The sequence below is a fragment of the Channa argus genome, chromosome 8 (assembly GCF_033026475.1).
Source record: "Channa argus isolate prfri chromosome 8, Channa argus male v1.0, whole genome shotgun sequence".
In the NCBI taxonomy this organism is placed as follows: domain Eukaryota; kingdom Metazoa; phylum Chordata; class Actinopteri; order Anabantiformes; family Channidae; genus Channa; species Channa argus.
In genome coordinates this window covers 17,105,117-17,122,136 of record NC_090204.1, presented here as the reverse complement: position 1 = coordinate 17,122,136, position 17,020 = coordinate 17,105,117, and the positions used below count along the sequence as shown (strand labels likewise).

The 17,020-nt window shown below is 42.2% G+C and overlaps 1 protein-coding gene across 4 annotated transcripts in view; it reads left to right on the top strand.

The window, feature by feature from the left end:
* The window catches only part of dennd1b (DENN/MADD domain containing 1B), a 101,544-nt gene that overhangs the window by 11,660 nt on the left and 72,864 nt on the right, over positions 1-17,020 (top strand). For all 4 annotated transcript variants that reach the window (XM_067512942.1, XM_067512941.1, XM_067512943.1 and 1 more), the window contains exon 3: positions 8,699-8,742. In XM_067512942.1, coding sequence (XP_067369043.1) covers positions 8,699-8,742 — 44 coding nt within the window. The remainder of the gene's footprint in view (positions 1-8,698; positions 8,743-17,020) is intronic.

Here is a 17,020-nt window from a genome sequence, read left to right as displayed (position 1 = left end):
TCTGCAGCACCGAGCATGTAGCCGCCAAAGGCAAGGCTTTACACTGTCATCAGCACCACACAGCTGCCTCTGGGTGCTGTGCCATATGACATTAACTGAGATCGATCCTCTCCACACCTCAAGGAGCTGCTGTGGAGCACACAGTGTTTTCTCTGATGCTACAACCACCACCTCAAAGACTAGAAAAGGAACTCGCCCCTAAGCATGTGTGACTGACTCACAATGACCTGTTCGCTAGTTTTCTTCAACTTTGTAAGTTTTAACAAGAAAACTACATTTTATCAGACTTATCATTCTAAGATGGCATTTCTGTCACATGAGATCTCACAAAAATCAGGTATTCCTTTTTTGACAGCAGAGCCACAACTGTAAATAACAACAAAAATTTCCTTGTGGTGTGAAGGTAGATGCTGCCTCAATAAGGTAGGTTAGGGTCTTGGTACAGGTTATACTAGTATGCATTTTCATGCATATTAGCTTAATAATAGAGTTCTTAATTATTATGCCTTTATAAATGTTTTTTTTCAACTGAAGCAGATGGTTAGACCATATGGAGTAAAATATATGATTACTTGAAGAAATGCGTTTTTTTTTTCAGCCAGCCACCAAAAAGCAGTGATTGAATAACCATTACCTATGCTGCTGCAGTCAGAACGCTGCAGCCTGCTCTCTCCTATATACTTATATGTATGTGTGTTTGGAAATAAACAGCTAGGTCATATTTTGGGTTTGGAATTATTAGGGCACGTTGCTGTCCGAATGTAAGCACTTGATTTCTGCAGCAACTTCATGCAGTGTAGAGAAAGTTGAAGAGGAGTCTGTTTTGTGAGACAACAGGGTTTTTTTCCCCCTTTTTCTTAAGCTGCTAACCCCCCCCCCCCCCAGTACAAACATACTGTCTGTGTGTTGGAGAGGCACTCATGCGAAGGCAGTGTTTGACATAATGTTGGACCAGTATGGAATCTGACTGGGAATATCAACGCTGATATGTGGTGATACACATAGGCTGTCACAAAGGTTGCATCCATATGCTGTGCCACTCATTCGTGAAGCTGTGAAATTGGGTTGCATCCCAACTAGCCTGGAGACAGTATCACTTTCACTTCTCTTTTTTTCTGTTTCTCTCCTTCTCCTTCGTCTCTCTCTCTCTCCCTCTCTCTCTCTCTCTCTCTCTCTCTCTCTCTCTCTCTCTCTCTCTCTCTCTCTCTCTCTCTCTCTCTCTCAGCGCATCCTGCTGAAGCATTTTTCTCACATAGCTGGGAAGACGGAACAACTAATGTGGCATTAATAGGGTCACATCATCTCCATACAGCTCCTTCTTTCTTCTCCTTCCAGTGAGGCTGAGGCTGTTGTTTATCTTCCTCAGATGTAGCTGTAGAAATGGCTTAGAAATCCCCCAGGCCAGCATCTCTCACATGTGAAGCCTGCCAGTTGGTTTTTTTGGCTGGTAAAGCAGGTTGTACCGTAGAGGTTGTTTTCTTTTGTTTATTCAAATTTTAAAGCATTGGAATTAAATCTGATCATTCCTTTGCAAATTTAGACCTATTTACAGATTTAGTCCAGATTGGTGTTGGAATATATTTGCTAGTCCCTTTTGGTTAAGTAGTGTATGTGTTTGTGTGTCTTGTATTAGCAGTTGGTGTGGTGGTTATAATAATAAACATTAAAAATAAATCTGTTGTAATTTACTCTAGGTACTTGACTTATCTTGTCTGGATTCTAATGACTTATTGTAGGCATCCGTGACTTCTGTCAATCCCCAGTGTTTATTTGTAACAACATAGTGTGACCAATCAGTCAAAAACTTAAGGACCATATCATCGTTTGAGAAGTTTCTCTTTTCTCGAAACCTCTGCTCACTAAATCAGCATGAAATGTAATGCCATTTGCAGTGTGCAGTCTGAGACTCGATGAGCAAAAGGGAAAAAAATGTTTTAAACGTCTGTGAGTGTGTTCTTCTTTCTCTTGGCCTTTGAAAGATGCCCGTTAATCTGCTTACTTCTTTAATTGTGGGTGGAGGGGTTGGGCCTCCTCCTGGCCAGAATAAGGCTACTGATCCAGAAGTAAAACGATGACCACCACAGTTATTTCTTCCTTTAGGTTGTGCAACCCCCCTAGTCTTTTTTAGCCACCCCTCATCTCCTCCTCCTCCACCATACCCTCCCTCAGAGGGAGGAAAGCTCCTTGTTCTGACAATAGACATTTTTTGCCATATGTTGGCTTGACATCTTCATCAGGTTCACAGCAGGTTACCTTAGTTAACTTTCACTCCACTGCCTGATGGGATTTTCTCCCTCTGTTTCTCCAATCGGTCCGGGCTCAAAGTCTAGACGGCCTCCGAGGCAGGGTCCTTCCAGCCTTGTGTCCACAATGGTCGTATTGTGGACGCTTAGTAGCAGTAGCTTCCTCCTGTTACAGCGAACAGGCTAGTACTAAAACAATGCTTTTGTCCAGGGGCATGCAAGGGGGGCCTAATCCACTACATACTGTGAAATAAATCTCTCTCAGAGATGAGAGGCTGAGTGAGAGAAACGGAGTGAATGAAATCATTGCCAAGGAGGTTAGAGTGCAGCAGTTTAACCCCTGGCCAAAAAAGAGGGAGGAGAGGAGGCAAAGGGAGCGAGAGAAAGGAGGAACAAGGAGAGGCAGGCGCTACATCCCTTCATCTCCAGAGCACGGATGGAGAAGAGGGGCTGCCGGTGGCTTTCACAGCCTCTCTTCTCACCAGAGGAACTGCTGTTCACCATATGGGATTTGGCCTCTCTTAACAAACAGGCCCCCTATTCACTCACAGCACACATTCAGTCGTTCATGGAATAACGTGAAAAAAGTGCATTTTTTTTTTTATGCCTTTAGAACACTGGATGGCCATGAGGGCTCTAAGTCTGTGTTTGATTCACATAGTATAGAGAATTATAAACTAGAGGCTTTTATCTAAATGTGTATTCACACTGGATTTAGGGTTAGGGCTTTTTGTGTTTTACTGAAGTCTCTCAGTTTTAAAGCCAGAACCATGCATTCAGGCCACGGTTATTGAGCTGCTAAGGTGATCCTATAGAAACACTGTGCACAAACATAGGCCTCTGCACTGTGGGTGGATGTTATGTGCATCATATGTTTTTGCTAAAGGATGTTTTTTAGTAGCTTTGTGTCATTCAGTTAAGTCTAGTTTTACTTTTTAAGTTTAGTGACCAAATAGCGCAAAGCTGCGATATACAACTTTAGCTATCACTATGAGAATCCAAATCAACCTGCTATGCTCCACCTGACTCTCCCTTTCCCTGCTCTGCTGCGCTCTGCTACCCTCTGCCACACTCAGCCCAGTGCTTCAGGCAGTCATCATTATTAAATTACAATAAAAGATAAATGTTACAGAACTTAATAATCAAGCAGAGGTAATTGGAATTCTCTGAGTGGTTAGAAGGGCAAGCCTCACCTTTTGAAGCAAATATCTCTGCACTGCTGGCACTACTGTTCTGTGAGTCTGAATCACAGGAGGCTTCAACAACACCAATCCACATCCAGAGAACTTTTAGATCATTTTTTTCAGTACAAAAAAAAAAGTACAAATATTACATTCTACATATTCAAAGTTGAATAACTTGCTGTGCTGGGCAGTGGAAGTTTCTGACACATTTGTGCTATGTGCCAACTTTTTCTTCCAGCCAGCAGCATTAGGGCAGCATTAGGAATGACATCCTCTGCCAACAGCTACTTTTTAGCCTACTTGGAAATCCCAAGAAGCATAGATTTATGCCAAGATGTAGATGCCAGCATTTTTCATTTTTAGCCTACTTGGAAGTACCAGTAGACACAGATTTATGCAGAGAATTGAAGGAATGATAGATAAAGGGGTAGGCTTATTTCTTGTTGCGCTCATATTTCCTGCTAATCTATTCTGTTTAATGCCTTCATGTTTAATGATCTACCTGAGTAGGCAGGAAGTGCTGTCAGTTGAGAGATGCACAAGTCAACCTCCCACTCTGAGGCAATTCACCCATCTCTTCCCTCACCCCGTTCTTCCACTACAGCCCTATTGCCCCGCTCTCAGTTCCCAGCACCCCTCACCTATTAACCCTCCTTTCCCCTCACTCGCTCCCTTCATCCCACTTGTAAAGACAGACATCTCAGGAATATCTAAAACATTGATTTTTTTTTTTTTTGACCATCTACACCCCCACCCCCACCACCTCCCTCTCCCTAGTATCTGTGTCACGGCTCAGGGGTTGCCTTCATGCTGCCCCCGTCGTCACTGTTGGAGGTCAGCCACGCTTGAAGCCCTCAGGGATCAATGGGCATGCAACTGTACAGTAAATATTAACTTCTGAGCTTGCTATCTGTCAACATGCATGTACTTGTACAGTACACCTTTGCACACAGGCACACATGCACCTTGCAAACAGAGACCTATGGTCACTATTTGAGGATGTCATCGTGTTTGCCCACCTCCATTTTCTTGGGTGTGAATGGAGGAATATAACTCTGGATATGTGATTTCAATTCAATTCTCACCCAAAGGATCTGTTTACACTCCACCAAGGTGAAATATGCTTGAGGTTGTTTTCCCCATGTCACTCTAGCTGCCACTGGTGTCACATCAAATGGACTCTTTATTGTACTGTTTGCAAGCGCTCTTACAGATTTTGTCAACTGTAGGAAATACAATTTTGCAGGGATATTCCGTAGATATCCTTAGAGTTAATGTAATATGCATGCAATCCTAACAACATGATTAGCATGACAGATTTGAAGGAGGCAATGAATGCAGGTAGCAGGAGTTGATTGAGAAATTGTTAATTTCTCACTAGAAGCTCACTGCAGTGTCTTTGAGCAAGATGCTGCATTTCTGCTAGGCTGTAAGAGCTGTAACATTGCTGCTTGTTGTGTGTGCAACTAACTTGTGTTTTGTGTTTGCCTGTATTTGCGTCTATTTCTGTGCACATGCCTGCATTTGCCTTTGCTCATTTCCTCCAGAATCTATTGTCTTCATGTCCTTTGGTAACAATTGTAACTAAAAAGGTGCTATGCACTGTTGCATGGCACAAATATTTTATGAAGTTACTGTGAGCAGTTTAAACATCTATCCAGAGCACTTGTAAAATCCACAAAATGCAAGATCCCAGAAAAAACTAAATTTTATATTTTGGAAGTGTGTTTACTATTTCAGAACTCCTTAAAACATTTTGCATTAATAATTTCACATTGTTGATTTGCAATATGTGCGATATGCGCCTCCCTGCAATTTGGTGGGGGGTGACTGTAGCTCAGTTGGTAAGGCAGTTGTCCACGGGCCACAGGGTCAGTGGTTCGATCCCCGTCCCAACCACAGAAGCTTCTGTTACTGAGAATTACAATTAGTTGGTTTGTGGTTTAACTATGTGTCACAATTCTGCAAAGTGTCACCACGCTTACTGTATTCTGTATTCACCGTTTGCCAGCTTGTGAATTAGTAGATGTAGTAGATGGCGGCTGGTAAGGCAGTCGTCCACAAACCACAGGGTCAGTGGTTAGATCCCCAGTCCTGTCCTTGAAGTGTCTCAGGGCAAGACAATGAACCCCTAACAGCCCATTCCCCTCCCGATCTGATAGGGAGGGTTGCGTCAGGAAGGGCATCCGAAGGGAAGGACATCCGACGATCCGCTGTGGCGACCCTGAACTCACGGGATAAACCGAAAGGACAAAAAAAAAATATAAAAATACAAAAAACAATGGTTTTGACAAGCCTTTCTGCATTTTTAACAGATGACATTGTTATTGTACAATTTGTACAATTCACACATGAATTGTTTTTGTCCAGTATCATGGAGCTTTCTTGTTTATTTTTAAAGAGGGGAGGGAGGAATAGCTGGTGCAGGATCCGTCGTTGTGACATTTGTGTCCCCTGGCAGAGCAGCAGGAGTCCTCTTTACCTCTGTAACCTTCAACTTTCAGCCTTAACCCCCTTCAGGCCCCCTCTTGCGTCGACCACACGCCCAGCACGTCCAAAGGGAGGGGTATACAAATGTAAGACAGTGAGAAAAATAGAAGGGGGGGGAGGGGGGCTGAAGTGAGGAGGACAGAGGGCTGCAGGGGAGGGTGAAATAAAAAGGCAGGTTGTAGAAGACAGAAACTAAAATTGAGGCATGAGTGGGAAACCGAGAGGGGAGAGTCGGAGGACCGGAAATGAGGCAGAAATTACTGAAAATATGAGAGCGATACGTAAATGAAAATAGAGGCAAGAAGCACAATGACTGGCAGAGAAAGGTGGAGGTAGAACAGAACAGAAAGGGTAAAAGCCTGTAAGACGGAAAGGAAAGTGTGCATGAATGGAGCAGGGAGGGGCTAGTTAAATGATAAAGAGAGCAGTCTGGTAGTGTTTTTGCGAGTTATTAAAGCTCACTGTTTTCAACCTCCTGTGCTCTCTTTATTCCTGCCCATATCTGTTCCTTTGTGGTGCAACTCACTGAAATCAACACCACACATATACACTAAGTTGTTTTGGAGTGTGTTCATTTGACGCTTGTTTGGTTGTGTAAATCTTCCCATACCTTTGGCATTACTCATTGCTTACCCATTGCAACCTAATTTGGACTTGTTTTCCAAACCGTATTCAAATTTTCCCATATGCAGTTTATAGCAATAAATAATAATAAAATAATATTTGATATAATATTTTGCCATTCAACCAAGCACTCAATGATCTAATCCTCTTACTATTGCGATTGCTGGTACGGGAGAGAAATTAAGACCTATAGGAACCTTTAATAGCATCTACTGTACATGTTGGTATATATGCGTAGCAGCTGCTGCCAAAAAGTGATCTTAAACGTAATTGCACTAGTTATAATGTAGTGTCTATTGGTACAGCTGTGTGAATGTAGACACTGGCAGTAGAAAGGTTTTGTTTTTCTAGTCTTCATACCTACAGTATGCACACCTGACCAATCACTGTTAAATGTCGTCAACACTTTTCACAAAACTGGACAAAATAGTCTGTCCCCTGTCCTTTTTCTCCTCTGTGCCTCCTGTTCATCTGTCCTAAATCATTTTCCAGCAGTGGTTCCCATCCTCTCACCCAGTAAATCAGGATAAAATAGCCCTAACTGTGCAGATCATAGGGGAAGGAGAAAGGGGGAGTGGTTGAATTTGGAGTGTAAAGCTTTGAGTTCTGCTGCTGTTTTTTTTTTCTATGCCCCCCTTAAGATGGAGCCCATAAAATTATCCAACAGGATTATGTAAGGCATCAAGGATTCTGCTGTGTTCTGTCATCCGGTTGTCCTCTGTATTACCCTCTCCTTCTCATGCAGCCTAGTGTGTTGGCCATGAAATTACCCTAGGCATTTTGTGTTTGCGTTGTGGAAGTGGTTGTCCTCACCTAGCTTTAATAATATTTACTTACCTATTTGGTCATACGAGCAAGATCGGATATAGCCCTTGTTTTAAATGGGTTATTCATTCGATGTAGGGACTTGATAAACCTCTCACTTTATACCTGTTGTACTGACTTTAATTTCTATGCAGTCTGAAAGTTTTGAGCCTCCAGATTTTGTTTCTCTTTGGCAGCTTTGTTTAGGCCTTTTGTAAATCCATGACAGCGGACTTGGCATGGTAGAGCTCATCACCTCAAACACGTGCTGTTCCTTCTGAGGTCACACAGTGACCTTGGAGTTTTGGAAACTTTGTATAGCGGATACCCCCCTTGTTTGGGTGATGGCTGCTGGCTGCTTCCTTTCTACCATATTGTCTGAGAGACAGAAGGCTTACTTTTTAGTTTCAAACATGTTACAATAGTGACACTAAGGCATAGGCTGGTGGCTCATCAAGGCAAATGGTGACGTTATGCAGTTTGATATATTTGTCATGTGTCAGTTTGCTAGGCCTATCGTTGATGAATACTGGTCACTTTTATTACAAATATATCAAACTATCAGTATTGAGCGAATTATTAAAATATAATTATACAATTTGTTTATTAATTTGCTATAAATTCTGAAGATCTTTAAAGCAATTCTCTAAAGAAGAATTCTAGGTTGTCAAGGACTGCAACTAATATGATAATTATACTGTTTAACAACCTGTCTGGTTCTTTTTAATTAGCTAATCAATTCATTTGTATTCTATATGTAGCCTTATTAAATATCCAGCTATTGGAGTAAAGTAACATCTTGTGTTTAAACTTAATAATGGCAGTATTAGAATTGGTTAATGTCCTCTACCTCTACTAATTGATTGATTAATTAGGCGAATCTCACTGCATTCATTTTTATTAGTAAAAAAAAAAAAACTATAAAATATAAACCTAAAGATTTAAGTTCCTCAAGCAAATATTCAGGCTTGTATCAATGTAGAAATAAATTAAGCAAATGAACTACAGCATGTCTTGATATGATTTGAACATGCACAATTTGGTGTGTAATATAAGCTATCATATCTACACTGAGAGTATAGATTTGCATATTTACAGCACATACAGCCTAGACGTTCTCTCTTGTCTTTCACTGCGCGCTGCTCTGTGCGTGTGTGAGTGTATAAGTGTGGATGTGCGAGTGTATATGTGTGCGTGTGTGTGTGTGTGTGTGTGTGTGTGTGTGTGTGCACAGACTTGCAGCAGCCACCCTTGCCCCCACCCCTCTCATTAATATGTATGCGTTCTGAGGCAGCTAGCGAAGACGGTGTGTTTCTCACCCGCTGATTAATGCTGTCTGTCAATTACCTCTAGATCCAACCGTGCTGTGGAGCTTCCCCCAGGACCACACAGACCAGGTTGGAACACACTCTGCTTTTGCTTTTTCAGTCTTCTCTCTGTCTCTCTTTCTCTCTCTCTCTCTCTCTCTCTCTCTCTCTCTCTCTCTCTCTCTCTCTCTCTCTCTCTCTCTCTCTCTCTCTCTCTCTCTACCTCTCTCACTCATTCACTGTTACAGACAACCTTTTCCTCCTCTTCTTCTCCCATCTCCCTTCTTTTCCTAATGCCCTCACTCACCCTCCCATCCTGTGGTAACCTCCCCCAACACCTATCACCACTACCACTCTCCTCCTTATCCCTATCAGTGCTCTCCTTCTCTCTCCTTCTCCCTCGTCTGTCTCTTCCTCTCCTCCTCCTCCTCCTCCTATCTGTCTCTCTCCATCTTATTGTACGTCTGTTGCTGGTAATGAAAAGCAGTGAGCAGGTCTTCAATAACTGACGAATCAGTAATTATCATCCAATCGTGACAGGAATGTTTTCCACTTTAGCTTCCTCTCTCACTGTCCTATTCTGCTGGCTTTCTTTTGTATCATATTTACAGCACAACTGGGTTTATTCTCAGCTGCAAAGTAAAATATGCAGCTGTTTATATATTCTTTTATGAAAAGAGCAACGGTCCTATGGCAGAGTGGTACCACTTCCCAGCACTGATCTTATTATGCAGACATGATATTGCAGATCCATATTAAATACAGTGTCTTTGTTAAAGTTATTGTAAAATTCAGTGTTACTGTGATGAGTGACATTCAGTGATATTTGGCTTCCATTAGCTTGTTTGTGCAAAGCAACCGCTTGACCTTCTGTTACCTTACATAAAATCATTACAAAAAGTTATAAAGTATAGAAAGGTTTTATATTTGAAAAGAAGAGAGTGCTGGAGTTGAATCATATATGGTAACAGCTGTAACAGAGCTACAGTAGAATAGTTGGATGGGTACATGCCCACTTTTCTCTTGCAGATTGGTTTAAATTAACCAATTTATTGTTAGAATACAGGTGTTAATTAATTTCTTTTTAGTGATGGCATTGCAGCTAACTTGATGACTACTACTGATAGAATTGATGGCCAAAACAGCTAGATAAGAACCTCGTTGTTATAAACCATAATTGTCCTCTAAGCCAAACAGTTGTCTCAGGGGAATTTCCACACTATTAAAATACAAATTTAAATTGACTGAATTTGCCTTTTATTTAAAAGGTCTGTTCTCTACCCTTAGATAAATACACAGTCTCAGCAGGATGTCTTTGTTTATTTCTCACTGGCTTTGCGTTCAAAGAACAACAGTTAAGATCTAACTTGATCAAAACGATCACATAGCAGCATGTAATGACTTCTGCTCTTTCTTGCTGTAGCTTCTCAGGCAGTGTGTTTGTGATTTTTGCAGTTACTGTTTGTGTAAGAGTGGCAAAATACAGCCATTTGACAGGAAACAAATAAGATATGCAGCATATTGTTTTTGTGCCAAAAGCAACCACAGGACATGACAGGACCTGGAGCAAATAACTGGACAGATGACTGCAGCACCCCATCAGGGAAAAAAAAGAGAAATGGACAAGTGGAAAAAAACTAGAGAAACAGAAAGTATGTGCGTAGGCTAACTACCTCTCAACACAGCAGCCAAGCCAGTGAGTTTAAACAGCTCTCCTGCCTCTCTGATCCACTTTGAGGAATAAACGGGCTTGTAGAAAGATGCTTCAGGCGATGTCTGCCTGCCCCACAAGAACCACAGTATACTATCAGAGTAAGAGGTAGAAGCTGTAAGGGAACGTGAGTGTGAGCAAGAAATTACAGACTTGCAGAGGTAGACACTGGAAATTGTAGTAAAGGAAGAGGAGTGAAACGAGTAGCGATAAAATAAAAGGTAAACACTGTGTAAACATTGTGTACATGTTGACTTGGGCCAGCCTCATCCATCTCCAACAAGTCTCTTGTTTTTAGCCCCCCACCCCACTTTTCTTTCATTTGGTTGTTGACCAGATCATTTGTGTAGATAAGATGCCCCTTAAGATGGCTAGTTAGCGTGCTGTGTACAGAAGGATTGGCTGTTTCCCCTCTATACATAAAGGCTGTATTCACAGGCCTCATTACCAGGATTAGGGCTCTGTTTCCCCTTTGTGAGACTGAAGGCTGGAGTCCTCTGTAGCCACATCGCTGTCTCTTTCTGTGGCCCGAGCTGGCCAGCATATGGCAGCAGCAGCCAACAGTCTCCACAGAAGGGATCAGGGCTCAGAGCTCAGAGCAAGGCCTCCTTTTGTTTAGGCTGTTATTGTTGCTTAGCGTAATGACATTTGTAGGCCGTAGGATCGGGGTGGAGGGGTTAGTCTATCCCAGGGGAGAAAAGGAGAGAGAGGGAGACAGAAAGAGGGAGAAAGAGAGAGAGAGAGATGGAAAAAGGGGGGGGGGGGGGGGGGGGGGGAGGCAAAGACATGCAGACAGACAGGAGTGTGGATTATGGAAATATGAATTGATTTTTTTTCTCTTCTGTGGTAGAATAGAAAGCTCAAAGGAGAACAGACTGCAGGCTGGCTGGCACGCCAGGGTGGTGCTGGGGAAATGTGAAGTGAGAGGCGCTTGCTCCCTCTTTTTTTCTCTCTCTCCCTCTCTTTTTCTTTTACTCCCCTTCTCTCCCTTTGCCTCCCTCAGCCCCTGAGACTCTTCATGCCCTGGTCATCTGCAGATGCCACTTGGATAGAGAGCGAAAGATGGGGAGATGGAAGAGAAAAAGTCAGGGAGAGCGGGAGGGGAAGAGTGAGGTGGCTAAAGCATATATTTGAATCGCAAGAAGGACTTTTTTTTTTTTTTTGCAAATGAAGCTGACAGATGGAAATCTGTCCATTTCCTCTCAGATCTCATCCCAAAGTTGTGGAAAAAAACACAGCAGAAAGAACACACACACACACACACACACACACACACACACACACACACACACACACACACACACACACACACACATACACACACACACAGAAAGTGCTTCTGCCAGTTAATTCTAACTAACCACAGTGTGGTGTATAGAAGGCCCACTTCTCTGTAAAGAACAGAGGATAATATGATAAACACTCAGCAAGTTTCACAAACAGATGACAATTTTAAAAGTTACAGACTTACTGTGAGCAACTGCACAATTTTAAAAAACCTGAGTTACTCCACATTCACTTGGAAGCTCCTGCCCCTTTCAGCCCAAGACTACAGACAGAAACATATTTGGAAGCCTTAAAACAGCCTCCAACAATAAATAGTGTATTTTTTTTTATCATTTTGTTTTTATACTCCCAGGAAATAGACATGATTAGTTCACATACTGCTTGCATTCTAGTCGTACAGTCTTCCTTTTATGCTTTAGTTATACCTTATCTTCCAGTAACACTTCTCCTTATCTCTTTTGCTATTTATTGTGATTTCTTGCAAATTCCTTCCCCACAATTCAAAGTTATCTGTCCTCCCCCAGATTACTTTTAAGTTAAGACACAGACATGCACTCACATGCATTTTTGGTTTCATGGCATATTATTACCATGTTCAGCCTGTTAGTGTTTCTGTCTGTCTTCACTCCTCACTTTCTGCCCCTTAATTTTTCTTCTTTGTGGTATCCCTCCATCCCGTCTGTCCCCTTTCTATCTCTTGCTCACTGTTGGTTCATCAACTTTCTTCTATGGAAAACTCAGATTATTGTTCGCCTTAGCAGGAAATAGCAAATTACACACAAGCTGCCTTTTTTTTTTCTGGCAGCCTAGTTGCAGCATAATGTCCAGAGAGAAATAAAGAAAATATTTAATTATGAATAGATTTTACTGGAAGGTCTTCTTTCAGATATGAACTTAAGTTGATGTTAAATCTGTATGGCCATTCCACACATTTTAATAGGGAACCTTTGATCTTCCAGCCGCATACTTCATCGAGTTGACCGTTCAACATGCTGTTTTCATTTATGCCAAGGCTACAGTAGGTGTGATTTGATCCTAAAAGGAAATATTTATGCTTTGATACGAACACATACATAGCTATGAATAATCCATTAGGAATGTTTAATGCATGCGTTGTGAAAAAATATAGTAATTTAATTTTCACTGTACTGTATATGAGCAATCATTTTGTGACATTCTATATTTCCTCGTATGCCATTTTGTTGAGCTTGTCGTATAGGAAACAACAAATAGTAAAGAGAACAGTTGCTGTGGCAAAGCATTTGGGTTGTTAGGAAAAGGTGATTTTGTTTCTTCTATGATGGACTTCTTGTGTAAAGTAACCTAGAATGTGTTGCCCATTGAATGAGTTGGCGTGAGACAGTATCTACAACTGTACAGCGGGTGCTTCAGAGTGTGAGAATATTTGCTTGGATTTCACTTCCCTGTAGCAGAGCAGTTAGTGTCTTAACTAAGATTTCAAACCTGACTTATTTAGTCTAGATCAGTAGAACTCTTGTGCATTTCCACCTTTTGAATTGGTTCATTTGGGCAGGTCTGAACAGAGCAGTCAATCTTAGGTGGACCAAAGCAATTGCACCAACACCACATCCAGCAGTCTCAGTTGACCTCTGGAGCGGTTTGTTTGCGATGAATACATGACCTGACCCAAATCAGCAGGTGTTTGCTAAACGGCTACTTGACAGCACATCTTCATTACAAGGTTGTTTTCAAGATGTTTTTTTGACATGCATTCAGCATCTGCTGGCAGAAATTTGTTTACCATATTGCCCAGATAATTACAACAGGTATGAGCATATGCCAATAATACCATGGTTCCATGGTGCAGATAACTTTTACTTTTAGTATTTACTGATGTTTTGTTGAATTTTGTTTTCCTACCTTCTTCCTGTGTTTACTGTTTTGTTCCCGCCCCAGATCGATTTAATTTATTGAGTAGGCAAGACTCCATGTTTCCATATTGATTGGTTTTGTTTCTTTTATGAATGTATAACATTCAGATGGTTCTATCATCAGCCAATACAGACAGAGAGAAAAGGAGAGAGAATGAGAAAGAAGATGGGCCAGAGGTCCCTTGAGGCATCATCTTCAGCATCTCTGAGTGTTGCACTGACACCCTGCTCTATCAGGACCGGCTGCCTGACGTGCTGTGATTGGTGGTCACAGTTCTGTGGACTAGCCCTGGGTGGGGTAGGCAGTTAGGTGGGCTCTTTTGGGTAAGTGAGGCAGCAGTGGCCTCAGGGTTTAAGGTAAAGGTGAGGAGCTGGTGGAAATGATTGATGGCTTCAGCGCTAAGGGAGCTCAGTATTGACTCTGTGAAACAGAGGACGTAGTGGTGGAGAAGTCAAGGTGGTTGTGAGAAGAATCAGTAGAAAGGGCCCAGAGATGGTAACTTCAAGACAATGATATGTGACCCTTAGTTGAGACCTTGTATAGCACCTTAAGGAGCAAGTAATAAAGAAAAGAACAAATTGTGTAGGAGAAGCGACAGATATAAGAGCAAATGAAGTGGAGAGTGGAAAGATGGGTTTGGTTGACAAGGGATATATGGTGAAAGGGTGACATTTAAGGTGAGAAGAAGGTGAAGAAATCATGAGATTGGTGAAATAGGAAGGTAGAAAGCTGAATCCAAATAAGAGTCATGCAGAATGACAAATGGGAAACGTAATTGAGAACAGGTAGAGGCAAAGCAGCAGCAGCAGCATGACTTAGTTGGGTAGTTAGGAGAGTTGGTACATTGAAAGTTTAAGGAATGCAATGTTTAGTTCATAGAAATAAAAAAAAAGTATATTATTTTATGTGAAGCTTTAAATTCTTGGCCTTAGAGTTTACAGACCTACAACGATCTCATGATAAGGTTGTATGTATAGTTTCCCGTGAATTGACAAATTTAGATGTGTAACGCCACCAGTTTTTAGTAGGTGATGGTAATGCACCACATGGTCAAGGGTTCCGTAAGCTGAGTGTGCTTGAAAGGAGGAAGGCCTGGGATGTTTGAACAGAAAAACACAGCCCCTCTGTCAGACCAGAGACTTTTACTTGTACAGAGCCAGCTTCCCCACCTATCATCCATAAAGATAGGAAGAAAAGTAGTGATGTTTGTGGCAAGCTGTGAGTATTTTGTCAGTTCTTTGGGTGCCGCTACAGTCAGGCACAAAGTGAGAGATAAACAACATGGAAATTCATCCCTTTTTGTATTTCCATGCGTGGAGAGGTATAGGTCTAAGTGTGTGTGTGTGTGTGTGTGTGTGTGTGTGTGTGTATGTGCGTGTGTATACACATGTATGTGTGTGATGTCTCTGTGTCACAGGGACTCGTCTTTCCCCTTCACTGCACCCTGACAGCAGTGTCAAACAAGGCCTCACATGATCTGTGTATGTCTTTGAGAATGTGTGTGTATGTGTCTGGGTTGATAGTGTTTTTATTCTTATTTCTAACCCCTTTCACCTCAGATCCCTGGGGTGTTCCAAGGTCTTGCCTAATGGACAGTCTCGCCCCACTAAGCTGGCCTTTGGCTCAGGCACTGAGCTGGTCACCTAACTAGGCCTCTTTGTTGCTCATGGGTCCTGATTGCACTGACCTCTGGGTTGGCTTCCTGGGAGAAGAACAGTGGTGGAGAGAGAAGAGGAGAGCAGGGGAAGTGTTTTTACGCCCCGTTGCCCACATCTCTCCACCAGCGCCCCATGACTGGTGGAAAAAAAAGCGGTGGTGAATTTTGGCAGTGAAGTACAGAGCTGTTGGGTGCTTGTCTTCCCCAAGCTGCAGGTGGACAGTAGTGGATTCAGCTACAGATGTACCTGTCCCAGAAGTCACTCATCATATAAACTAGCTGCACTGTGGCTCCTCTGTCATCCTGCTTCAAGGAAGAATTTGTTTAGGAAGAAGTGCACAGTAAATACAAGTGAAGGTTTGAGCTAAAATAGTTCTTCCTGATGAGTGACTAATGATGTGCAGTGTTACTTAAGGTAATTTAAAGCAGGCCATGTGATGAGCTCTATAACAGGTGGTTTCTACATTTTAGTATAAGAGTTCTGGTTTTGGAAAAAATGCATTTCGGACGACCATAATATAAAAAAGACACACCTAGGGAGAAGTCGCTAAAGTTCGTAAAATTAAATCTAAGCATATTCAAGTTTCAGTCAAATCACACTTTGTGTTTCTGAGATTCTAAACATGCAAACATTTAACTTCTGTTGTGGCCTGTTTAAAACGGTTTGTGGACAGATGGCCGCAGTAAGGGAACAGAAAGTTTAGAATAGGGAACAAGGAGGTTGTTAGTCATTTGGTTCCACCTTATTTTGTTTCATAATGAAATCTTAAACTCCACAACAATTTCTATAGCTTCTTATTGGGTTTAACATATGCAAACTGAACGGGTATTATTCTGATTTTCAATTTTTACAAAAAATGTGTATATATATTTGAGAATGCTACCAAACTTTTATAGTATTGTAGCTGTACTCTGAGAAAAAGAGAGGGTGCATCTACACTTGGTAACCCATTGTTCCTGTTAACCAGGAAGCTCATATTTACAGTATCAAATGCCAGAATTACACCAACCAAAAACTGCTGTTGCCAACAGAGCTATCACACGTATAATGATGTGGCTTAATTGGCTTGCATTTTTCCTTGACTACCCCATACATGGCACTACCAGCAGCCACCAGCCAGAGACAGAAACAGAAGCAGTGGCAGAACAAACAGGGTGCTGAGAAAAGGGAGAGACGGATGGAGAGAGGGAAGAAAAGGAGAAGAAGGAAGAGGAGGGTACAGCAATGACCTGACCCTCTCTGCTAGATTCCATGTACATCTGTCAATGAGACATCTACAGCCAAACGTTTCAGAGCCAGTGTTGCCCTCCTACTGAGCTTCAATGTATACATTCTATGTGTATGTGAGAGTGCGTGTTTGTGCGTACGCCATGTGTTAGAGGAAGGCCCACATCAGGGTTCATACCGTCCTACTAAGCCCAGTGGGAGCAGAAAGCTTAAAGAAGGAAATCCCCCCCGGCTGCTTGGCGCACACACACACACACACACACCTACACACACACACACACACACACACACACACACACACACACACACACACACACACACACACACACACACACACACACACACACACACACACACACACGCTCTCTCTCTCTTTCTATCCCTCTCCCTCTCCTCCTGGCACTTCATTAATGAAGCCCATGCTTGTATGTTTGGGGCATATGCAGCTCTCTTGGCCAAAAACTACAAGTGTGTGTGTGTGTGTGTGTGTGTGTGTGTGTGTGTGTGTGTGTGTGTGTGTTAAGGAGTGAGACATCTCCCCCTATCACATGGTAATATATTCAGTGGAAGATCTCGGCAGAGGCATAATACT